The sequence below is a fragment of the Madurella fahalii genome, assembly GCF_045866475.1.
Source record: "Madurella fahalii IFM 68171 DNA, scaffold_1, whole genome shotgun sequence".
Taxonomy (NCBI): domain Eukaryota; kingdom Fungi; phylum Ascomycota; class Sordariomycetes; order Sordariales; genus Madurella; species Madurella fahalii.
The window spans coordinates 10,238,380-10,262,880 of NW_027263971.1; the positions used below are offsets into that span (position 1 = coordinate 10,238,380).

The following is a 24,501-nucleotide window of genomic DNA, read 5'->3' on the forward strand; positions in this document are numbered from 1 at the left end:
GGCCGTGAGCACCAGCAGGTGATCCGGGCCCCTCCTAGACGGTTCTGACACCATGAGCACACCTGTGGAGCGTGTCAACATGGACAGCGGTACGAATTTAGGGAGCTTAAGAAGTGAGTTAGGGAGGAGCTGGAGAGGCAGACTTCTGCTCGTATTACACGGCTCGTGACGGATACAATCTACTAATGGTTCAATCTTGAAAGACAAATGCCTTAGGGGGCTATAAAACACTACGTAGCAGGACTGGTTCAAACTGTGCCCTGAAAAGCCGCTCCAGGCAGTCTCCACCTAAATCTTAAACGGAAGGCCTAAAAGATTCCCTTACGTCTCCCCACTCGAGCTTTTACCACCTTCTTTTCCCAATCCCCTCAGCTTCTCGCCCCACAGCCAAAACGCCATGGGAATAGGGCCAGCCAACGCCAACCAAATGAAACTGAGCAGACTGTTTCCCCACCTATAACCCAACCGATGGTACAGATGCGGGGCGAAGATGGGAAACGCAAAGGCCATCATATTGGAAAAGACGCGTGAAGCGGCATTCGCCGATGCGCCGTGCTCAACAAACTCGTCAAGCTGATACGCCAGCAAGCCTTGACTGAAAATGAAACTGCCAAGCGTGAAAATGCCTGCACCGAAGTCGACCATGACCCAGGAAATGCCCTGCTCGGCAGACCAACCATACCAGAACAGACCTGCTGGTAACAATATCATCCCGGGCGCCAACCACGGAGCCCGAAACTCGGGCTTTCCTTCCTTTGTTGGCGACCGATCACGGAGACGTCGGTACAGCCAGTCCATGATGTGCCCGCCGGCTTGCGCAGCTACGGTGGACCCGATGGATATTGCGATATAATGTAGACCGGCCGCTGACTCGGACTCTCCATACCGGTCAATGTACAATGTCCCAAACGTAGACAACAAGAAGGCGTAAATGCCAAAGTCCAAGGCCAAAAGGATAGCAATGACCTGGATGACTGGACGCTTTAGCAACAACCGGACTGGCCGGGCGAGATTTGCAGAAAGCCTGGTCAACAAACTGGAGCCTGCAGGACTCCAGGGTTGGACTGTCTCGGCGGCCTTGCGGTGAAGAAGGACGGGCGTATATGATTCGCGGATGAACGCGAGCCCTAGCAGGGTAACAGCCGCGTCGAAGATGCACATGATCCAAAAGATCCATGGCCAGTCTACATGTTGGGTCACCAGGCCGCCGACGATCGGGCCTAGGGCTGGTCCGAGATAGGGAAGGAAGGAAGCGATGGCCAGCGATTTGCCGCGATCTTCTTCGCGGTACATGTCCGCCATCACGGGACCGGTAAGCTGTTCAGTTGGTCAAATGTTGATCTTGCTGGTGGCGGGATTTAAGGTTCACTAGGACTAAGGGGGCTCACCGTGATACCTGCACTGGCTCCCGCTCCAGTCATCAGGCGCCCGACGATCATCAAGGCTTTAGAGTTACCAACGGGGCATAGAGCGTTCCATAGGATATACCAGGCGTTGGCAAACAGCCAGACTTGCTTTCGCCCGTTTGTCTCCGCCCATGCGGCGATCAAGAACGGCGCAAAGGCCATGCCCAGGAAGTATGTAGAAAAGATAATTTGCGATGTTGCGGGGTCGATCTCGAGATCTCGTTGGATATTCCCTAGGGCGGCTGCAATCATACTAGCTGACATGAGAGTTATCAGCTGACCGAATGAGAATATCACTCCGATGGAAACTTTGCGGAAGGACGGCCAGTTATAGGGGTCATCTGGATCGTTGGGGCCGTCCCAAGTAGCCTGGCACGCCGAAAAGGTCAGTTCATCTGCCCAGATTTTCTCATAGACCGCTGCTTGCTGAGTCAATGGGAACTGACACCAAAGTCCTCTTTTAGTTTGTCCAGCCGAGCTCGCGCTTCTATATTCGTAGTCCCTAAATTGTTGGAGCCAACCGTCACGTCCGGGGACGCCGCTGGGTGGAACTTGGAATTGACCGCCGGGTGAACAGTATCTTTCTCTGCTATCGGTTCATGAAATCCGATCTCGTCTTCTGCTTCTCTCGGGGTGATCACAGCCAGACTGTGACTCTTCGGGGTGAAAGTCATTGTAGCGGACGGCCTTAGACAATCCGGCGAGTCTTTGCGTGGCACGGATCCTAAAGTATGCAGCATTGGGCGGAGCTCTAGGTCCTAGAGGGTTCTAGTCCGGCGTGTCCGATCTTTAACTGAGAAAGACTTGTCAATGGCAGAGCTGAAAGTAGTAGCGACAAGCCTTGGGGAGACGCGGGTGTAATACGAGCCTGCTAACTAACAATTGCTGTGGCGCTTGCAGCTGGGAACCAAGGCACGGGCCGAGGATTATATGAACTGGTTGCAATCGCTGTAAGGCTACTCCCGTCTCCGCCTCGATGTCGGAGCTTGGTTTGGCCGAGCGCAGACACGACACGCTGCAGCTGAAAACCGAATCTGGTTCCAGCGGCTAGGAACGTTCCTTTGTATCATAATCATACCAAAACGGGACAGCGGCGGCCCGAGGACAATGTGAATGTGCCCAATGTAACGAGAGGCACACACGGCGAAATAAGCAAAGGGATAGTGCGTCGATATGACCGGCCGAAGAATACCTTACGTGCTCACTAGGCTCGGATGTATCCCCCATAGCGCGCATAGCGGAAGTCGGGATATTTCCCACACGCGCATCCCTTCTGGATCCAGGAACCCTGCTTGCGACGACGGGGGTCGCCCAACAGACCTGCAGCTGCAGTCTGCTTGTTGGTCGTATTACAGCCGAAGGATGCAGCCCTTGCCCTTAGCCGGCCCGGATTTGTTTCGGACCAGTTGTCCTCCCACGCTCTTCTTCCATGTCACGGGAGCGCTTACCCGGTTCATCTGCCACTTTAAGAGCTTCTCAACGGCGTGCTTATTGGAGCTGTTTGGGGCCATTTAACTCCGAGTATCTTATCAACAGCTGGGTTCATGCTGGGACAGCAACTCATGCGGCGCAGTCCGGTGGGGTTGAGTTGCACTCTCTGAACTGCCCGTGTAACCTCGTTGGCCGGGGTTCCAATGGAGCATCGTTCTGGAACAGACCAGCCTCATCTGGTAATGTTGAGGACGCCGCTTTTCCGCATCAATGCATGCGGTAGGGGGTCTATCTGATGTCCATTTCGAACAATAGCTTGTATATGGTCATATGTAACGTATAAATAACGTTATCGAGGTACTCAGATTAGGTCACGCGTAAATCCCTGATTGTATGTTCCTTGGCGAACAGAGAACAAGAAGCCCCAAGATCTCAAATTTATACTGTGTGCTTCACTTTCTACTTCCCTTCCCCATCATCTTACCAGCCAACTGTTGCAGTCCTCAAGCAATTCTATATCGGAGTCGATGGCGGAGTCCAGTGACCCCTTTGCCAAGGTTTACTCTGAAATGGTACTTGGGGTGCCTCCATATGGGCAACCAACTGCTGGGTCTCCCTTTGTCAACTCTCAATTCCTTACCCCGGTCCCGGGGATTATAGGAGACGTCGTTGGTAGTAGCATTGTACCGGCGATTACGGCCGAATTACAAACCAGCCTTGACCAGAAACGAACAAAGAACCGACTCGCTCAGCGAAAACACAGAAGTGGTAGGCCAAAAAATTTCAAGCCCTGATTTCATAATTAATTGCCTCGTAACTCATGTTTGAGTTTGCAGAAGTACGACAGAGGCAGCAGCAGCAACAGCAGAAGCAGCAGGCGGCCCATTCTCTTGATATGACTACCCACCTAGACGAGTTTGGCTGCGATCTAGCGGGTCGTGGATCACTGGATACAACTCTACCGGGCCTGGGCCAGAATCCCACGGAAAAAAGCTTGAACAACCATGGGACGGCTTGGCGACGAAACAGTCAAGCCGGGTACGTGTTTATCTGATAACGCCAATCGAATGACAAGCGTCTCTTGGCAACAATACTTTTATAACCCTGATCGCAGCACCCAGTGAGCGCTGCAAGATCTATGTTACTGACAAATCATCACAAACCAGGACACTCTTCCTAGAGAAAGTCTACAATCCGACTTCTCCCATTGAATTAATCCAATCCGAGTTCCCTTTTGCCCAGATATCCCGGCAAGCACATTCGGATGCTTCCGAGTTCCCAAGCCCCGAGGAACTAATATTCTCTCCTAATCTGGTACACGCACGAAATGGAAGCGAGTCGGGCAACCTTACCAGGCTGAACGGTTCGGAAAAGGTTGACCCAAACACGTCCCTTGCATCGCCAAGGGCCGAAGCGGGCCATGCATACGCCGCAGCCACTCACGAGAGCCAAGGGCACAAGAACAAGCGAACTAGATTCTCATTTGCCGAAGCTCCCCCATTACCTCCATGCGCCAAGGAAAGTCTCGAGAACCGCATCATTCATGTACTCAACGCTGTCGAGGAGATGGGCTTTGAGAACCTCGACGCTGTTGTTACTGCTTACTACACGGCAACGTTTGCAGAAGGGTCATTGCCTCACTACGCCCAATCGACAAGCAGGAGCAGGCGGTTACGGCAGTTCCTCACCGATCTCCATGAAAGCTCCAAAAGTTGGGTCGGCCGTGAAGCGCAGGGATACCATGACGAGCGTATCGCGGCTATGGAGCAGACTTATGAAGAGGAAATGGCTCGTCTGGTTCATAGCGACACGCGAGGGACGGAAGCCGAGGTCAGAAAGCGTACCTTCATTGCTGATACGGTCGCCTAACTCTTGCAGGATGAGACAACAAGCCAACTCTTCAAAAGAGACAAGCAGTTCCTCCGAGAACAGGTAATACTACACAGAAATCCCGCTGGTCCTTCCTTATACTAACCCTATATGGCTCTAGCTACCGGAAATCTGGTCCCTACTTTCCAAAATTGCCCGCCAAGCCAACACGGCGGAGGCTGATGTTTCTCGGGCGATCTGCGTCTTCTTGTATATACTCAGGGTTTTTAAATAGGCAGTCACTAAGTAGTACATGTTACCTAGCATGGAAACTCCTGCGTAACGTCTCGATGTTTGAGTGCACTGGGATTCCCCCAGAAACGACTTGAGTCGCCATCCCACATTTCCTATCCATCCCCTCCTGTTTCGGCAACTATTGTCTTGCCTTCTATGATGCACGAGGCACCCAGACTGGATTGTAGAAGCTCTAAACGACAGAATATACCTTCCACAACATTATAATGCAGGACTAGAGTTGAACAAAGTGAATTAAGGTAGTAAAAGGGCAAGATACAACTGCTTGAGAAGCTTTATCACCCAACCCAAATTACCACCTTTTACCCCGGCCAACGAAGGATATCAATACCGAATTTGTACATTGCTATATCCTTTCTCAACATCTCTCAACAGTGTACTAATGAACAGCCAGAATAGCTTCCTTTCTAATAGCCATATAATTATTGTAGTGAAGATGCTTAGGTGGAGGAGCAAGAGCAGAGTGTCGTTAGCGCTCTCCACGCGCCCAGTTTGGACGAGCTATTGCGCCTCATAGACGGATTGGCCAACCTCATGCATACTAAGGTTCTGGTCTTCGGTATTCTGGCAAGAAGTACGTCAATTACTTGCGGCTTCGCAGTCTACCCTCACCGGCGGACTGAAAGGGTTGGCCAGCTGTTCACGAAGATTTAGAAGCTCAAGGCTCGAAACGTTGTGAGACCGAAGCACTTCCGTGCATGCGATAGAGTACCTGTACCTGTCTGGGCAAGAAATAGACAAGGCGACCTAGTCATAGAGCTCTTGAGATTTGGAAAATGCGGAGACACCTCTATATCAACCTTAACGTGGATGGGGTACTTGGTTTGATGTTGAGTCTAACAGGGGTTATGGACGGGCTCCCAGTGAGACGTTTATACACAACTTTTAGGGTTATGTTTACCACCTCGGGGTACTATTGAGTGAGAAACTCCAATAGATGCGGTATAGGGAGGTAAGAGTCTAGTACCACGGCTGGGTTAGCGAGGCATTATCTTCTAGTAGACTGAGAGAAACTCTTCTCTACTTGAAGAGAACATCGAAAGAATGACTAACGATGTTGGTTTGTGAAAACTGCTCACGTAGATAGAGCAGGAAAGGGACACCTATACGAATGCCGAGCATGACTATTTTTGCGCGGCCGCCGACATACAGAAGAATGTTTTTAAAGCAACCTACTACGCAAAGCGGTAATTTGTTGCATTGACTTTGGTTTCTGTGGGTTGTTTTGTTTCATTGCTAGGAATGCAATGCCCGAATCGTGAGATCGCGATTGAATGATGTAAAGACCTGTTTCTGCGGGTCCGCGTATATTGACTGTCCGTGACTTTGGGAGAAGTGGTTTTTTGAGGTAAATAGTGGCCCCAATTGAAGAGTATGCGCAATGTTTTTGTCAAGATTGGACGAATGAGGAAGTAGTACGGAGGAACTATGACCATGCTAATTTTCCCTAGTAGGCAACTCTTGAACCTCGCCTGTCCCGGGAATGTGCTTTATGCAGGCCCAGCAACGTCCCGAGTAATATGGATATACCACTGGAGAAGTTGTTGTCGTTGGAGACGAGATACTTGTAGAAGGATTAGTGCTACGCGTGCCGAACCAGGAGCATGAGCTTTCTCGCTCTGTTCATTGCAAAGTTGGCATGGACTCACTTGGCCAAGTTGTCCCAGAGAACAAAATATGTCAAAGTCTGGAAGCCACGCAAAGAAGCAAGTAATGGAACAATTCCCAGGGGTCCCGTTCTGCTATCTGCGTCACCGAGTAATTCTGGATTTGACAACTGGCAAGGAATGTGTGGAGCGGTGTGCTTGTAGCAGCGTTCTAGAAAAAGGCAGGGAGTTGAAGGAGTAAATGTAACACGCCCGACTTTGTTATGACGATGTTAATGTGACTTCGGGGCTGGCAGCGCTTTCCATTTTGAGTAGTGTTTACATGTAGGCCTGTATGTCGTCAAATAGGAGTACAAGTATTGTTCCAGAGTGATAGGAGGCGTGCTAGGCATGTCTCAACCAGAAGGCCATTGTGTGGTCTGTTATACGGCTTTGCTAGCTGACTTCCTGCAAACAGGGGCTGGACAAATTTCTTGATAGATCTGTGGTTTCTTGATTCTTATTTTCTCAAGAACGGTCCATATCAATCTATCAGCCTCTGCCCGAGAACGTCAAGGAACTTAAGCGGCAATATAAAGGGGTTGAGCAACTCTCTTTCGCGCCATCAGTCCCTGATTTTCAGATAAAAAATCTTAAACATATTTGTAGTAATCTTAATCCATTCCACTTCTAATTTACTCGGCGTAACGTTCGTCCCCTTTAGCGGTATAACTTGCGTCTGATGTACTTTCAGCATCTCGTGGAGGTGCCTGACCATTTTTAGCGCCACGCTGTTCAAATGTGGTGCCGTTTCAGCCTCTACCATCCCCACGGCTCTAAGCATCAATGCATGGGCGGTTGTGATACGTATTGGGCGAGTCAATCTTCGGACATAGTGTGTTAAAGACTTTGAAATTTGACGCAAGGCTGTTGGTGGAATCCTTATTGGAAGTGTTTCCAGCAAGCTCATTTACATACTCCAGTTTGATGGTAATTAATCATTCTTTTACGGTCATCGGCATTGAAAAATTTCACACGGCGAGAGAATTCTGCTTGCTTTGGCCAATATCAACGTGGTGTTGCTTTGGTTTGGGTCGCCACAGGAGTTCCAACTTGGTTACAACTGTCTACAGCACCTTTGCTGAGCTACACTCATTCCTCAGCCCCAAGGGTGTAATATCGCTGGCAGGAGTATATCGAAGCCATCAAACACAATGATGCAATTTACGGACACGTTTATATGGGTGAGGGACGACGTAAGAGGTCGAATCGCGTTGTTTTTGGACTCGCTAAATCTTTTCACCGTCGGACTCTTCGTTATATGTAATTCTGATGCATATTCCTTGTATTTGTCCCTAGCTATATCTTGCACTCAATCTCGAGTGAGGGATATTAGAACCTTGGATGCGACTTTCCCAAATTCCTTCTTGCTACTCCACAGCCCAAGGTACACACCATGAAGAACCTTGTCCTATACATGTCCTTATACCAGTCGGCTAAGCCTACCAGTAGCAGGAGGAACCGCTTTCGTTGAGCTGGCCTGCGGGTCCAACCCCACGACACGCGATTCAGCTAGCTGATGGTTTTCTCCCTTGTCAAAAACGCCGTTCAGTGAGTATCGTCGAGTTCTAGGTTGTCATCGTTGATACGTTAATAGTTCTCCTTTCTGAAAAGACGGAGATGGCAAGCTTGGCTGAGGAACGGACTGATGCTGTCTCGCCTACAACATCGATATTGGTGGCCATAAACAGTGATATTGACGCCTGGGGAAATAAAATGGGACCGAATGATTGAATTTTGGCTTGGCTGGCGCTGGCGAGATGGGTGATTAAGATGTCCAAATACTCAAAAAAAAAAAAAAAAAAAAAAAAAAAAAAAAACCGGGAACAACATACCGGTGACAAGGCTTCCCTGGGTAAGAAGAGCCTTCTACTCTTGAAGCCTTATTCATCAGCTTGGGCTAAAGGTATTCGGTTAGATGAGGTAGCTAATTTAAAGAATATCTACCCTGGCAACATCATCACTTGGTATTCTGAGCTGTATACCTGTATATATTGAATATTGTAGATCTTGGTCCCCTTCCTGTAACTCTCGTTGATATTTGAAGCCTTAGAAATAATCAAGCCCGCATAGATCTTTGAAACAAAGTCCCTGTCTCGTGATTTGACCTTAGCTACAGCGAGTTGTGGTCGTTCTTAGGGGAATCCCGCCCTCCAGGAATAAGCTCCAGAACCTCTGCCACTCCTTACAGACTAATTATATCTTTAAGTACCTTACAAAGGCAGTTCAAGCCCACTTATACTGAGAAACGAGTTACTTGGCGCGTTCAATTCTTGGTGTGAGAGTATATCAAGCATTATTGGACAGTAACCGATAACAAGCGCACTACTAGTACCGGCGCCAAGTAAGACAGAGGTAGGTGGGTAAGACCGGAGCGTTTTAGGGGGACATGTGCACGGTAAATACCCGTCTTACCGCCTATCATTTCTCTTCCAAGAGTTCAGCTTGTTGCCGAGACTCCCTATGGGGAAGGCCCTTAGCATGCCCAGGCCTAGATACCGTCTTTGCTTCACAATAGGCATATCGGTTCCAAAAACAATATGGCAAAGTGCTGATGGCATTCGCAGGGCTCAGTCTGTTACACCGCATGTCTGCCCTGATTATCAGCTACGGTGGGTGCCATTTTGTGGCGAAAAATATTGTTCCCAAGACTCCGCTCTAGCGATCGGCGGATGCCTTCGCTGTGAAGGCTTTGCTGACACCGTAGCTCTTTCAATGTCGAGTCGATCATTGGCTTCCTCGTCCCACACTTTCCATCCCTCCAATTGGTGTTTGGGACGCGCTAGGCCGTATCTACTAGACGAAGACACGGACCGTAGCAATTGCTCCGGGTTGTGATGCTACACAGCCTCCTCTACCTATGTCTGCTAGCTGGGGCAGCAGAACAGAAGATGTGTCGCATGAACAGCAAGGTAACGTAGCTCTCCGGGATCGTCGTGAAAAATTCCCATGATAGAGCAGCTAGCCAGGGATTATTGCGAGGAGACGGAGGAACATAGCCAGTCAGCTTACTTGAACCTCGCAACTTTTCCCTTCTCTGATAGACTGAACTATACACATAAATAAGTAGCGGTTTTCTCTTATGATCTCTCGAGTAGAGTCATTCTCATCACACTCCAGCTATCTGTAACCTCATTAGAGCGTACAGCACTGAAATACAACCTCTCACCATGCATCTCTCCAACACTCTCATTGCTCTTGTTGCATTTGGCAGTAGTATGGCTGCCCCTTCCACCCCCTTGATGGAGAAGCGCGTCTGTGACCTTGTCAAATGCGTCGAGGTTACCGCCAACGCTGTCTGCATCGCCGGCGCTATCGCAAGGCGGAACGTCCCTGCTTTTATCGATTGCGTAGGTGGTGCAGCTGAGAGCGTAAGTGATTCTCTATCTCCACAGTCCTATAGTCCTATGTGGGCGTCCATATAGCTACTTTCCGCTAACTGTGCACTTGCTCCACGGTTAGGCCTGCCCCTGTGTTGACTGCATCAGTGGCTTGGATGACTTTCTTGAGGAATTCAATCTTTGTACGTCTTAGACACAATACGGGACGGATCATATAGGGAGGTCGATTATATCCTACAAACAGTCCGTCAGTGGTAAAGGTACCCTTACGTGTTAGACTGGCACAAACGAAATACATATGAGAACACGTCGAAGTTCGACCGGTTATCAGGTAGAGTCGCCGCACTATATACTGTCCTAAGCACTTCAGTGCAAGCCCTTTCAGACTACATCTAACAACATCTATCTCTCCGTGCTCCAGCTACTAAGCTTAAATTACATTTGTCACGCTTACAGGAGCTCAGCAGAGGTCGTGGGAAGTGCGTGAAAAGGTTGAAGTCTCTGAGTATCTATCTACTGCAGTAGGAGACTGAAGGACTAGTTTTAAATACAAAGGAAAATGGTCTGGGCGAGCTCACTTGATGAGCTGCTGAGCTCGGCGGTCAGGAGCCGAGCTCCACAAGTGCGATTTCTAGCGACAACATTTTAGGGTTATTAGCTTTGTAACATTCGAGAATAAAAACACCAAATCCCGCATTCACAGACTCCCACACGCGTTAACAGATTAATACATAGTTAAAGCAACCTACACAAAACCCATTTATAACAAAGAACCTCTTCATATAAGCACAGGTTCATAGACAGAATCCCTTTTTCTTTTACATTTTTATAACCCCACAGCCGACGAGGATTAGTGATACCACCTACCACTAACTTGGTACCGCTACCTACTAATCCTTCTACTTCTCCTCTATATCTCTCCATACTAGTGGTGGGGCATATCGAAATAGCGGAGTAACACATACCTAAATGTACCGCTCAAAACAACGAGGAGGGCAAAGGTTGCCAAATACAAGACAAATAAGACAAACAAGATAGGTAAGACCAGACAATTACAACAATAGATTCTTACAGCTCAACCAAGTCAAAACAACATATATAGATTACTGTCTTTCTAATTAGGGAGAGTCTGCCTTGCATGCAATGAACGCTTTCTAACTGAGCTTATAATGAGTGTGGAAAAGAGTATTGAATTGATCATCCGGTCTAAATACTAATACCTAGGACGGCCTTACTTATGGCGAAATGAAGAACAGGCCCATGACAAGTTCTAACCCCCAAAGCGTGATCCCAGGAAGTGGCCTTCTGATCAGAGGGACCCTGTCCGTTAAGCGCAGCTCCCCCAGCTCAGGAGTTACGTGGAACCAGTTATTTTTTCCTTGAATAGTTACACTGATTCTGACTATCCCCGGGACGCAGAGAGCATGCCTTCCTGCCAGAAGTCGCATCTGGGACATGTATCCATGTCTCAGCATCAAATAAAACTCTGTTAAAGACCGAGGAAAACATTCCGGAGATTATTTCCTAATACTAATCCCGAACCCATAAATATCTGCCTAACCCCGCCGGATTTGTCAATCTTGGGCGACTTAATGCTAATGCTTTCACGCAACATCCCCATGTCAACTCCGCTGACAGCCCTTCATAGCCGGCAAGTCAAGACGAGATCTCTTTGTGTACTGGGCTCTCTTTCCGAGCTTTACAACGTTCATTCCACGTCCTCCATTTTCCGTTCTCCGCTCTATTTATTGTTGGTCGAGCTAGCGGGTTGATTGCCGGCTGTGGGGTCGGGTTGCTTCGTCCTTCTTGACAGATGGCCCTGACAATCCTTATTATCGCACACGGCCACCTCTGTTGTTGCTTCAGATTCCCAATTTTTGTTGCAATGCGCCGTTCCTTTAGCTTTTCATTTACGCAACGGAACAGCTGCGGTGCCAGCAGAACCCTGGACCGGATCAACCAACCCCCTTCGGTTACCTCTGCCCCACCCGGCTGCGCAGCTGTTGGAGTGGTTTTTTTGTGAACCTCATTTGTCTTCTTCTCGTTTCCATGTCCTTTGGTTGGCGTTGCCCTGCCCAGCTGCGCAGCTGTTGGAGTGGCAGGTTCGTGAACCGCATTGGTCGTGCCCTCCTCATTTCCATGTCGCTCGGATTTGGGTGTCGAAGAAGATCCATGTTGGACGACCAGCGAAATCGCCTCCACTGTTAGCGCCAGGACGGCCATGACCACGGCGAGAGCAATGATTCCGCCTAGGTTGAAAGTCTGAATGTTTGGGTCCCGGATGACAAAATCCCCAGCGCCTTCGGCTGGGCGCTGGTTGTCGCCATAGAGAAGGTTTTTGTAATCGTCTTGCTTTCCGTACATTGTGGCGTCGACGAGAACATTCCGCGTCGCCACAAAGGCCCCTATGATCAGACGCCGCATGTCGGATTCGATGCTGGACTTGCCCGCGTCAATAACGCCGTTGGGACTCGTGGTCCGGGACCGGAGCGCAGAGTCCCCGCTAGCAGTGCCGAGAGATACGACCATTGGCAATCGGAGAGCGGCTGCCAGGACGCTGCGCAATGATTCGGGCAGGCTAAGTCCCGGGAGCTCGTCCAGGCGGTCCACTGAGTATGTACTCAGCCCTCCGTAACTCCACTGGTCCTGCTGCCAGCAAGACAGAATCGGCCTTCCGAGCTTCATCCAAAAGTCTACCCCGGGTATTGGTGGTTCCGGAAGGGCATCGCTTGGACGGGGCTCTGTTAGGTACCACGGATCAGATTCCGCGGTGACACTTCCTCGGCGAGCCGAGCTGACGATAACTGCAATGGGCGTTGTGAAGTCTTGGGAGAGGGCGGTGCATGTATCGGAGTCGGGGCTCTGGCAGATGCGAAAGGAGACTCTCGGCGCCAGCCTGATATCGGATGCGTTGTGGGGAATGATGACTGATTGTGCTGCATCACCCCATAGGTAATAGCGCTCACCGCCCGTAACATTGGAGACAAGCCAATCATATTCAGTCTTACAGGAGCCACTGACACTCAGGGTGAGGCCAGACGCATGCTGAAGGCCAAAGTCGATCCCGGTAAGCTGGTAACCGTAAGTGAACTCGACCATTTGTTGCTCTTGGCCGATGACAATAGGGGTTTCGGTGAGCTTCAAGCTGATCCTCGAACCTATGGTGACATCGGCAGCCTCTACACTCCCGAGAGCGCGCATACTTGGGGGAGCCTAGATCCCAAAGCGCTGAATGTTTTCGAGCGGGTTGGTGGGTTCGGCCGGATAAAAGAGTATGCTCGGTCGGACCGGGGCAGCCGAGCCTATCTCTATGAATGAGGGTATCACGATACTAAGCGCAATGCTCCCTCCCCAAACAACGAAGGAAGCTGCTGTGACCGCAAAGGCGTAGTAGAAATCGTCTTTTGAGTCCTGATAGCAATGGATGGTGTATGTGAACAATTGCTGCAAGGCGGTCAAAGGACCGTGAGAATTGCAAATGATCACTAGCCCTTATATCTGCACTGGGTACTCTTGCCGACGAAGCACAAGGCTAGAGAACATGTTAAGGTCCAGACGACGCGAATATTATGGTCATCGCAGAGCTTCCCCGACTCCGTCGGCATGTAGAATAGGGTCATGAGGAGATAGGTGGAATCACCAGCCGGGGTATAGATATCGGCCATCTTTTCCTTGCTGGTTCAGGTTTGGAAATAATAGATGAACAGAACCGATGGGAGCGGTTTGCGGTTCTTTCAACGACTTGTCGCTAGCTGCAGTATAGGCTCTCCCTTAGGATGGCTTCTACTTTGATCTGGGACGGTTACTTATATGTACCTCAGCCACTATAATTCAGAGTGCCATAGAGCGTGTCGTGGCTTGCGAAACACACACGAACATGGCTCTGCATGGCGCATCCGGAGAGGGGCCGGTTTGACCCCACTCGAGGGACTGCATATAACCAGTGGCTCCAGGCTCGAGTCTGGCATACCTGTATTAGAGGGGACGTACGGAAGTACCCGCGGGTGATAGGAAAATCACCCAGAGAAACGCGTCCGTCGTTCATTCGCTCTAAGACACCCCACGCTAGTTGCAGTTATGGTTAGTGGCCTTATGCTCGCTGGTCGCTTATAACGGCAGATTTGACGTAACGAATTTTGTAGACGTGTGCTGGTGACAGACGAATCATAACTTGAAGTTTCACTTCCCATTTCGCCCATCACTGTTGCACTACAGGAAACCGGATAAGAGAGTGCCGAACAAGCCCCGAAGAGATGCTGGAGGTAGACGGGTAGGAACGATCCAGCTTAACGCCAAGTAAGCCTCATTTCGGGGCTCTGCTTTCTCAAAACCTTATGCCCCGTTATAGGCTTGTTGCTCATTTCCCTTTTGTTTGTCCGCTTGCTGCGGCTAACTCAAGGAAGACGGCGAGGAGAGTAACTTGCTCTAGAGATCCTGGAGCAAGCCCCAGGAAACGCGGAGAAACAAACTTCGGGAGCCAGCGAGACTCCTAAACGAATGGCAGAAAAAATCGTTGTCAAAGTTAAGATTATGACATCCATCGGTTGGATCGGCTTGGAGGTCGCGTGACTTATCCTCCTCCGTGCCTAACTGCGGGCCTTGGCTGCCGCCTATAGTAGGCTGAAAGAGGAAGAAGCCCCGGAGGCTGGGTGTATGTGTGACTAATTGTTTCTCGTCGACAAGAAACTCTGGAAGATGCCCTCAGCCGATTCTAGCACGGCCAACGCGTCCTTAAATTCGGCTCACCCAAGTGCCCGGCAGCGCAATTTCGGGGTCGACAATGCCACCACCAGCCTTATTGTTGAACTTACACCACCTTTTCCTGTTTTAATATACTCATTATCTCCGTGGTACCTTCGTCAAACATGTGGACACGGAATGCTTTGGCCGTCCTGGCCCTCTCGGGTGCTCCAGTTTTAGCTAAGTCGCTTCTAGATGCCCTTCAAGCCAACGGATTCACGCTCTTTGCCCAGCAACTTCAGACATCTCCTCCGCCTGTCGACCTAAACATGATCGGGCCAAACGTCATCGTTTATGCCCCAATGGATGCCGCCCTGGCCAGGGAAGACAACGAAATCCTCACCCGCCGCACAACGGACGAGGAAGCAAAGGATACGGCTATTTACTTTGCAAACATGAACAGCGTCACGCTCAAGAGACAAGCGGCAGTGTGCTTGCAGTCTGCGGGATCCACCTTGTCTACGTTCCTGAATGACCCGGAGTGGGTCAACCTCGGCCCCGGACGCAACCAGAGTATTGTCGAGAAGAACATGGCTTTTGTGTCCGCACCCGTGGTTTACACCGGGCTTGGAGCGGCCTCCAAGGTCACAGCCGGCGACATACCCTTCGATGGCGGTGTCATTCGGCCCGTTAGCGAGTTCGTACCTATGTTTTCATTACCCTTAGTGCGAGACTCTAGTATTGATCTGGGCTACCGCATAGTCAACGCTAACTCAACGTCCGCGACAGCATCTTTGCCCTCCCGAGAAACCTCTCGTATACTTTACCGTTTCTGAATGCCGACAAGTTTGGAGACGCTGTGCAGAGAGCGGGCATGGCGGATGAGCTCAACAACATGGCGTCCATAACTGTGCTGGCTCCTGACAACGCCGTATTAGGGGACATCGACTATCACAGTGCAGGTACGGCGGCACCAAGCTCGCCTCCCACTGCGCGAAAAGCAACGGCTCCGCGCCCAACAACCGCGCCATCGCAGTCCTAAACGGCGATGACATATAGATGTACTCCTCCCTTGCACGCGCGGGCCCGCATCGCTCTCAAACTTATCAAAATACGGCCTCAGCTCCGACGGCAAGCCCGAATCCGCGGGCGGCAGTGGCATGCGCACAAACTCCTCGTCGATGTCGTGGTGGTACGCGACGCAGTCGTAGGTGCGCATGACGACCAGGCTCACGTCGGGCGCGGCATCCAGATAGTCCTCGAGTGTGACGTACACAGGGATACGCCCTCGCAGCGAGCTAGCGCGGTTGTCATTGGTGAAGAGCTGCGGCGGGTCGAGGAAGAGGGCCGTCTGCGCGTGGCGGCGGTGGCCGGGCGTCGAGTTCCGGCCTGTGCATTGCACGCGGTGCATGATCAGCAGGCGCGGGTTCGTGCTGTCGCCGTGCGGCATGCCGCGGTGGTGGTGCTTTGCGGCCTTCGGTGGGGGCCGTGAGCCGCCATTACTGCTGCCATTGTCGTTGTCGGATACGGGGGGAATCGGGGGGGATGGGCGAAAGAGAGCGCGCGCGCTTCTCGCCGTTGAGCGGGTTGAGGTGGGGCAATGCACCGGGCGCACTTTGCATGTTCTCCCAGCCGGGATGGCCCGGAAGAGGGCCGCTGGGGTTCTCCATAGTGATAGATTTGGTTGGGGGTGATGTTGGAAGGTGAAGAGTTGCAACGAGGGCGTTGCACTCGATCAAGGTCTTAAGATCCCTTCATCACGTGGCGGTCAGGTTCGGGGTCCGGTTTCTGAAGGCTGATGTGTGGCAGTACGAGTACACAGGAGAAAACGGGCAGCAATTGGGTGGTGCGAAGTGCAGCTTCTGTTGGCGGGGAAAGTGCTGTGCTTCGCCCCAATGCGGCGCACACGAAGGCGCTCTGCGGATGGCAACTTCCGACATTCTCGCAACTGCGTTACCGAGACGTCACTGCAATTGTTCTGCCCTGTCTGACCAGAAAGCCAGACTCCAACCCCTAACAGCGACGCGCGTAGCTCTTGATGGCAGCGCTATGGAGAGAGGAAGGCGTCAATCGAGGAGGAAGTCCTGCGTCGATGGACTGTCGGGACAACTTGGACGCTTGGGAACTGCGTCTGCGTCATCAGAAGAACCCAGCCGCCCGAGCAAAAGGTTCTGCGTATCCCTCACGATATCGCAGGATTGCACCGAGGACCGAAAGGTGCACGTTCGGCGTCTGTATGCATTGGGAAATGGAAACCGACCCCGGTGCGGCAAGAGGTCGTGCGACGACGGAGACGAGGATGTCCAGGCAGGCGTGATAACACCCCCAACGACACCCGACATTTTCGCAGACTCGGACCTGCATGACAGTCTCACCGGAGACTTCGCGGTACCGAAGCTTCCGTAAGCAGCTTTGAGCACCGATATTTTGCCAGGATGGTAGGTCCCAGATGCGCTGACGACGCTCGTGCTTAGTGGAGGCGTCAAGCTCCGGTACAGCGATCCGGATGGCAATGTTGAAATATTCAACAAGCCCGACCCGGGGCCTGCTCCAGGGTAAGTCCCCGTTCCCGACGCGCCTGCGCGTATTCCACGGGCCACTTTGCTATCGCGAACCAACCCGTCGCGAATTAGTTGCATCATCTTTTGCGAATGTGCGATCGCACAGTATGAGAGCGCGACACCATTGACCATCGCATTTTTTTCTTGCGCTTCGTTCCTGCAAATCAACGCTAACCTTTGAGCGTCTTCCAATCAGACTGTATCAGCCGCCGGTTGAATCTGACGTTCAATACAAACCCGTCCTTGATACGGCGGCGCGATCGCGGTCGACCATCCGCCGGGCCCTCAACGAGGAGCGGACACAGGAGCGCCGCCGCCGCCTGGCGGCGGCTGCTCACAGCAATTATGAGGCCAGGCGCGGGCCGTCAGGCCTGCCGCCGACCCTGCCGCCGTTGCCAGCGGTTCCTCCTGCAACAACTGACAGCAGTGGAACAAGATCGGGTTCCGAGCATGGTCGCCGTGCACTCCGTAATGTAGCCAACCGCATGGGTATGCTTGATGATCGCGTTATTGCGATGTTTGGCGAGCGGTGGGCGCATCTGCACGCAGAATCGAACCCAAGCCCGCTGCGCGAGGACGATAGCGAGCCGTCACCCATACTTACCACGGCGGCGGTCGATTCCGATTTCCTGCCTCGCCGCAACCGATTACGTCCTGAACGAACATATGCCTTGTCGAACATAAGGTTCACTCAGGCCCCCAATCACCCCGTAAGCATTCCCGCTAGCTCGGGGGTTATCAGCCAGCTTCTAACATTGTATAGTCTCGGAGCGTAACGAGATCTCCTGCTGGCTCGTCTCGTGCCCGTAGGCGAGAGAGCATATTACGAATTGATACGCGTTCTTCACTGAATGGCGCCGGTGAGGGATCTCAGCCCCACCAGCCGGCTCCTGGTCGCCGTCCCTGGGAATTCGAGGCTGCAGATTTCGATGGCTTGGGTAACCGTAACAGGAGCCTCAGCCCAGAGGGTGACAACGTCTGGGACACACTGCTGAGCACGTTAACCCTGGGCCCGCAGCCACCCAGCGTAGGTTCTTCGTTCGCCTCGCCTCTGCCTCGGCGGCGGCCTCTCAGGGCGCTGCCGCCGTCTCGTCCTGTTGGAACCACTGCGTGGCTAACGAAGCAATACGATAAGGGCAAAATATATCACCACAACATGTCACGATTTGACCGCATGCGACGACCTGGTAGGGCATATGGGGCGTAGCCAAGACCAATCGCTTAAGAGGCTAATTATATGAGCGGAGCAGGATAGCCTGGGGTAGCGGGCTCCCCTAATATGCATTCTCCGACGGATCCTACTAGGATCTGTCGCCTGTTGGCGAGCGGGCGCTCGGGCCGCTGTATGCGACTAGAGGTAGACTTCGTCGCTTTCGTAGCCTAGTAGAATCCGATAGGCTTTCCACGGGCAAAACCGCTACGAGCGGCATATATCGGGAGCCCCCGGCCGGCGCTCCGCCCTCGACGTTACAGATCCGCTATACGACCGGTATTGTGCTCGCAGGTGCGTGTGAGGACCGTGGCACTGGCAGTGGTTAGGGAAGTCTGTTGCCCTGCATTGAGACGGACTCCTTGCATTGAGACAGACCCACTGCACTGAGACGGACCCACTTACTCTGCTTGCTCCACTTGCTCTGTTATTTAACCTCTTGATTAGGAGAGCTCCTCCAGCTTCTCCTCTTTCCTCCTTATCTTGTGATTTTCGAGAATAGAGTCAGCATTTGCAGTGCCTTCGTGCCTCGCGTCGTGTTACTCGCTCCTCACACGGTAAGACAAAGACCCTCTAGATCAAGCACCTTATGCCGAGCACAACAACAAGTGTCCGACACCTGTGCAAAAACACAGCCGACTCCCTCTAGGTCCTCCACTCCATCACGGAGCTTTGGAACAATCCCTCTGGCTACCATTGCACCCTAGGCTTCCTCCGGACTTCAGCAAAGGGCAAATACGCTGATCGCCTCAAGAAAAAACTCACTGTCGTTCTTAGAGGTCTTCACAGTAGTTCCTTTTCCCTAAAAAGTCAAAAAACACTTTAAAAGTGTTCAAAACCCTCGGTTTGTAGGACGCTCCCGCGGGCTCTAAAGGACCGCCTCGTACACTCGGCTTGATCTAACTCCTTCTGTCGTTCAGGGAAACAGAGTCGCTCCGCGACGGCGTGGACACCTTCTAGATTGTCAGGAGGAAGGGGAGCACTCCCCCGAGATTGCGGACGCTGTCCCTCTTATCCTCGTTCCACTGCGGGGCGCCAAGCCAGAAGAGGCTCTCGAGCCTCTTTTGTGGGGACTCCAGCCGTCGTCCCTCCTCATTCGCCGCAGCCCCTCCACTCTGTTCCGGGTGCTTATGTCATTGCTGAAAGGCTGCGACGACCCTTACTTCTCGCTCGACAGGAGCAAGGCACGCATCAAACTAAAAAAGGATTACATCCCAGGCTTCGGTGATACAGCCGACTTGATCGTCGTCGGCGGACGCCGCGACGCAAGAGATGAGCAGGAGATCGGGGCTGGGAAGCTATGGTGGACGTCGTTTTATATCGGATGCGTGGAAAATAAGGGAGAAGCCGTCCTTACCGAGTCCAAGCCGAGGCTTCGCATTATCGATACCATCGACAGGCACTGTATCTCAAAAGCCGATATCGTCCATCTTAACCGGCATGGATACTTCAGACGACCTCCGTTTGCTGAGTCGACGCCGGAATTTGACATCATGTTCGAGCGGGGACAGAGGCCATAGCCAAGTGAGCTATTCAACTATCCGTTTACAGTCGAAGTGACCGGTGCTGGCTTTGACAAACATGGGAATGCTCGTTACTTCACTCTACGATTCCAGCGGGTGTTGAAGGTTCATGACGATCGCTCGTTCAGGGATACAGTCGGCTTTGCAGAGTTGCAGGAGATGGCGAAGCGGTGCCTAGAGATACCCGACGAGCCAGAGGAGGAAGAGGAAAGTTGGCTTAGGAAACTGTGAAGTAAGGGAAATCTGGTTTGAAGGACATGAGGACCTTGTTGAGGATGGGGACGACAAGCCGGTGGCCAAAGAGGGGGGGAATGAGGTCAGGGCGGAGCGCCCGAAGCTGGTCGAGGTGGAATCTGCTTAGGGGCAAGTTTGCCTTCCTCTGAGTGTGGCAAGTGACGAAGGGTGGAGGAAGGGGGTGTGGTGGAGGCTTTGAGATGTCTGAACAAGCCGGCAGGCAGGAAGTGATAGGAATTCGTGTAGGATTTATTTGTCGGGGGTAGAACTTGCGGGAAGGGTTTCCTTGGTTTCCTTTGTTGTGACGTGAATGATGGGGGCAGCGCTACTGACGAGCGCGTGGCTTCCCGTATAAAACCATTTCCGCTCGCCAACTCTTTTTCTCTCGCACTCTCTCTTTCCATCACAACACAGCGTTTGCAAGCTGTCTACTAATTTGGTCCATCTCCATTCTGTCAGGATTCCGCGCGCAACCTACAACCTGTCGTACCGGCCAGGCTCGTATCATTGCCGTGCCGCCAACTGTGCAGTCGCGATGGGTGCCCTGCTCATTGGCGTACGTAAACCCGCCCATCTCTCGTGCGGTACTAACACTCTGCACCAGATGGACCACGACAGGTTCGAGCGCATCCAGGCCAAGCGAAACAGCAGCTCGACGACGATAATGGCCCCGCAGCCTGCGACACAGAGACCGTGGCGCTTCAGATCGCATGGCTGAACCGGCGATATCGCGACGAGAGGGTGTATTTCGCACTCCTCGACGCGCCAGGCATGGACATCGCGGCTTTCCCGCCCACGACGTCGACGAGGGTTTTCTCTTTTACCAGCACTAGGGCGGCATATGGTCGGTGGCCCACATCACCCGCCAGCCTAAAGACAAGGTTCTTATGTTCGATGGGATTAGCAGTCTGGCCCCTCCTGCCCACGGTGACGAGGTGTGGTGCCTTCGAGACGACGAGGAGAGGAACGAGCGGATCCGCCGTCTGACCGCCGCAGTCGAGACGCGCCTGCATATGGGATATCTTAAGCCCTACCGCGCTCGCAGCGAGCCCAGGGAAATCTTTTATCTAACATTACAAATAACACACACCCTCAGGAATAGGTTCCTGTATCAACCGGCCTCTGTCCGTAAATCTGTGTACTAGCAAATAATTAGCTTTGACTTGACCTGGGATACGTTTACAAAAGAACAGTTAAAAATACATACAACCCAGCACGAACGAGGGTACCAGACAGTACCACAGTGATAATTGTCACCAGACTTGCTACCTGGTTTAACTTTGGCTCTGCAGTTAGGTTGGCCATAGCAATCGTAAGGGCCGACATTTTTATTATGCCCACTACTACACTATTATAGAAGTTAGTTACTAGGCAACATAGCAAGGAAAATAGATATATATACAGAGAAGCCAGGAGCACACCACTCCCGCTTTCTTCCTTGGACAGTCGCAGCCGTATCAACAGCCTGACCAGTGTTTGTGCCAGGGGCTGCTACAGCAGAAGTTACTGCAAAAGTGCCAAGTAAGACCGAGAGGATCATGATGAGTGACTTGCGAAAGCAATAGACTTGAGTGTTGAAGTTGACATTATCAAGGAACCTCGTGCTCTATAGATGTGCATCAAGCACTCTTATACTTTATCAAGGGCCAAAGTATTGCGGACACTAGTCAGGATTGATAGCCTACCCCAAGCCACTCTCTCAGTATAACGGCAACTAGCGGCCGCTAATCCCTTGGACGGGCCGAATACGTAGGTATGCATTTGCTATTTAAATTCCGGGGAAGGAATGTTTGATTCAAGAACCATAACCCAGTCTCGGTCTGGCATAGGACTCCCTTTGGATGCGTCCGATGGAGGAATTTTCAATTCAAGAATCACGGCCCGGACTTAGTATGGCGTCGGGTTCTTTCCGGACACATTCAAGGGAGGAGTTTTTGATTCAAGAATCATGGCCGGACTTGGTCTGGCACGCAGAGCGTTCTGGATACGTGCCTCCAACTCTGTCGTGTTGTCCCAGCTGTAGGCAAGAAAGCATGCGACGCACCAATTGGCTCTGTGCCGCAGCCTGTACGCATGCCAAACACAAGTTCCCAGTAACCACCAAGTATTTCACGTTAGTTACCAGTAACCGCCTAAATCTTTACGTCAGTTCCTAGTAACCCCAAGCGCCGATGGTGCTTTACGCTGGTTCCCAGTAACCGCCAAATCCTTTGCCTCGGTTCCCAGTAACCTCAAGCGCACAGTCGCTGGTTCCCAGTAACCGCCAAATCCTTGCCTTATACGTCAGTTCCCAGTCACCCGCAGTGACTTACCCCTGGCTCCTAGCTACGCGCGCGCTCTTGTTTCAGGGGTTTCCGAAGGAACGGAGGTATGGCGCCCGCGATCCTAGCCGGAGAATTGGCGTGTCTTGCCACATTCTGGGCGCCGCGGAGGTCATCGTCGGCCCTGGGAGGTTCGCACGAGTCATTGGCGCCGCAGACAGGGTGATGGCGCCATCGAGCCGGGCCTTTGGCAAGGGGGCATATCCCACTAACAAAATTACCCCCCGGCAGAGTACGGCCGCAGTCTCTGGAAACGCGGCCCAGTGGAGCCCGAGCTTGTCCTCACAAGGGCGACGTTATCGAGTTTCGGAGAACGGGGTACCGAACACCAGGCGTCAGGCTAGACGAGTTCGCGACAAGATGCGGGGGTCGGGCTGTGGCGCGTCGCATCGTAAGCGCCGCCGCCCTTCGCGGGCCAGAGAGGGCAGAGGCGACTGCGCACGCTTCGCTAGCTTGGCTTGCCAACCCTAACGAACAGCACCACGGTCTGATACCTGGCTCCGTCACCCTCCTGTTCTGCTGTTTGGCAAAGTGTCTGACACCGTGCGAGATCGACTCGTCGACGGTGCCGTCCAGCTGTATGTCTGGGGTATTAGTGTCGCTCTTCGGCAATGGTTGCATCACTGCAGCGTCGAGAGCGGCAAATGAGTGGCAGGCTAGCGGCGGGGCGTTCCGTGTGTGGGGGGGGGGCGGTAGCATCGCCGACTTTGGTTGGAGCCAACTCCGATTGGGTCTTCCCGCTTGCTGTTAGCAGAATACATCGGCCGCCACGGGGTGGACTTGCGTTAACGACGGTTGCAAAAGGCTATCAACCTCAAACTCGGGGGCGATTTGAATTTCAGCACGATACGGATCCCAAAAAAAGGTGTCTCTCTGTAAACGCGGCGTCCAGTGCTGCGGCGGTCTGGACTCCGTTGCTGTAGCCGGAGGGTCCTAAGATTATCGGGATTTGGATGATGCTCCGTGCAGAACAGGACGTGAAGTGCGGAGACGGTTGTTAAGAGTTGGCCGGTATTTCAGTAGGACAGAAACCGGGTGTGACGAGGTCGCAATTATCCTATTAGGACGCTGGAAACAATCTAGAAACACATCCGCGGGGGGTGGACAATACTTCTAATAATGAAGACGAGGCTCAAGCCGTCGTGAACACTGGATCTGTCCTAGGATTGCCACTGAAATGGTGGCGGGGGCCAACCGAAATTGCGCTTAGCACATCACCCGCACGACACCGGCAGGGACAAGGAACCTCCCCTTTGGGAAACGCGGGTGATATTTATGTCTGCGGCTAGACAGCTCGACCCTTGCCTCGCGGCCCGGGCAAACAGGGTCAACCTGCAACAAAGATACGCGCGCAGCAAGTAGTCGGCCTAACCGATCTTGAAGACAGGAGATAACGATATTATTTTACACGCAAATAGAGATACACTCAATACCCCAAAAACGGGTCGAAGTCCGAAACATGGACCAAAAGCTTTCGAACATCTCCGGCCTCATTCTCGAGGCCTCCAAATGTGCTACTGACGAATCGAAGAGCATTCCACGCGATAATATCGATTACGTCGGCAGTGGCGCCACGCGCCAACTCCCGCAGAGACAACAGAGAGGTTGTATGGATGATCAGCGCGCTTGGCCCCTCTGACATCGCCTCCAAGAACGAGGTCGTGCGGCGCAAAAGCGTCTTCCAATCTGTTTTGAGAGACAGCCGCAACCATTAGTTAGTACAACACCGCTCTATAAGCAGCAGATTTCTCACTTGTCTGCTATAGGTCAGTATCATACGAAAACCCGGAGCGGAAGTCTTACGTGTAAGCGGTGCCAACAACATTGGGCATTATCATTAGCTTTCTGGGAACATTATGAAACGCTCTCAGACTCTCAATTAGAGCAAGAACGCCTCGTCTCACGTTCTCCAAATCCCGGCAGTCCAAGCCGCCAAGACTGGGAGGGTTGATGCAGAAACGACAAATAAGCGGCATGTAGATTGCGGCCTTCGCGTTCCACCGTGCAGCTTGAACACATGCTTT

The 24,501-nt window shown here is 52.2% G+C and overlaps 6 protein-coding genes across 6 annotated transcripts; 3 read left to right on the forward strand and 3 right to left on the reverse strand.

The window, feature by feature from the left end:
• Positions 1-321: 321 nt before the first annotated feature.
• On the reverse strand, positions 322-2,080 carry MFIFM68171_02764 (Major facilitator superfamily (MFS) profile domain-containing protein; the record flags this gene model as incomplete). Its single annotated transcript, XM_071058186.1, has 3 exons — positions 322-1,317; positions 1,389-1,775; positions 1,853-2,080. The coding sequence occupies 3 exons, from the start codon at positions 2,078-2,080 to the stop codon at positions 322-324; spliced, it is 1,611 nt and encodes a 536-aa protein (XP_070914287.1).
• Positions 2,081-3,841: 1,761 nt separating this feature from the next.
• Positions 3,842-4,941, forward strand: MFIFM68171_02765 (uncharacterized protein; the record flags this gene model as incomplete). The annotated part of the gene is made up of 4 exons (XM_071058187.1): positions 3,842-3,875; positions 3,952-4,667; positions 4,716-4,769; positions 4,828-4,941. The coding sequence occupies 4 exons, from the start codon at positions 3,842-3,844 to the stop codon at positions 4,939-4,941; spliced, it is 918 nt and encodes a 305-aa protein (XP_070914288.1).
• A 6,715-nt stretch (positions 4,942-11,656) lies between these two features.
• MFIFM68171_02766 (uncharacterized protein) lies at positions 11,657-13,613 on the reverse strand (the record flags this gene model as incomplete). The annotated part of the gene is made up of 3 exons (XM_071058188.1): positions 11,657-11,689; positions 11,863-13,127; positions 13,460-13,613. 3 exons carry the CDS (start codon positions 13,611-13,613, stop codon positions 11,657-11,659), a joined length of 1,452 nt encoding a protein of 483 aa, XP_070914289.1.
• A 1,200-nt stretch (positions 13,614-14,813) lies between these two features.
• Positions 14,814-16,120, forward strand: MFIFM68171_02767 (uncharacterized protein; the record flags this gene model as incomplete). Its single annotated transcript, XM_071058189.1, has 4 exons — positions 14,814-15,325; positions 15,418-15,590; positions 15,688-15,835; positions 15,907-16,120. 4 exons carry the CDS (start codon positions 14,814-14,816, stop codon positions 16,118-16,120), a joined length of 1,047 nt encoding a protein of 348 aa, XP_070914290.1.
• A 557-nt stretch (positions 16,121-16,677) lies between these two features.
• On the forward strand, positions 16,678-19,919 carry MFIFM68171_02768 (uncharacterized protein; the record flags this gene model as incomplete). The annotated part of the gene is made up of 7 exons (XM_071058190.1): positions 16,678-17,030; positions 17,103-17,183; positions 17,386-17,899; positions 17,953-18,376; positions 18,574-18,693; positions 18,847-18,956; positions 19,368-19,919. The coding sequence occupies 7 exons, from the start codon at positions 16,678-16,680 to the stop codon at positions 19,917-19,919; spliced, it is 2,154 nt and encodes a 717-aa protein (XP_070914291.1).
• A 938-nt stretch (positions 19,920-20,857) lies between these two features.
• On the reverse strand, positions 20,858-21,169 carry MFIFM68171_02769 (uncharacterized protein; the record flags this gene model as incomplete). Its single annotated transcript, XM_071058191.1, has 1 exon — positions 20,858-21,169. The coding sequence occupies one exon, from the start codon at positions 21,167-21,169 to the stop codon at positions 20,858-20,860; it is 312 nt and encodes a 103-aa protein (XP_070914292.1).
• Between the last annotated feature and the right edge of the window lie 3,332 nt (positions 21,170-24,501).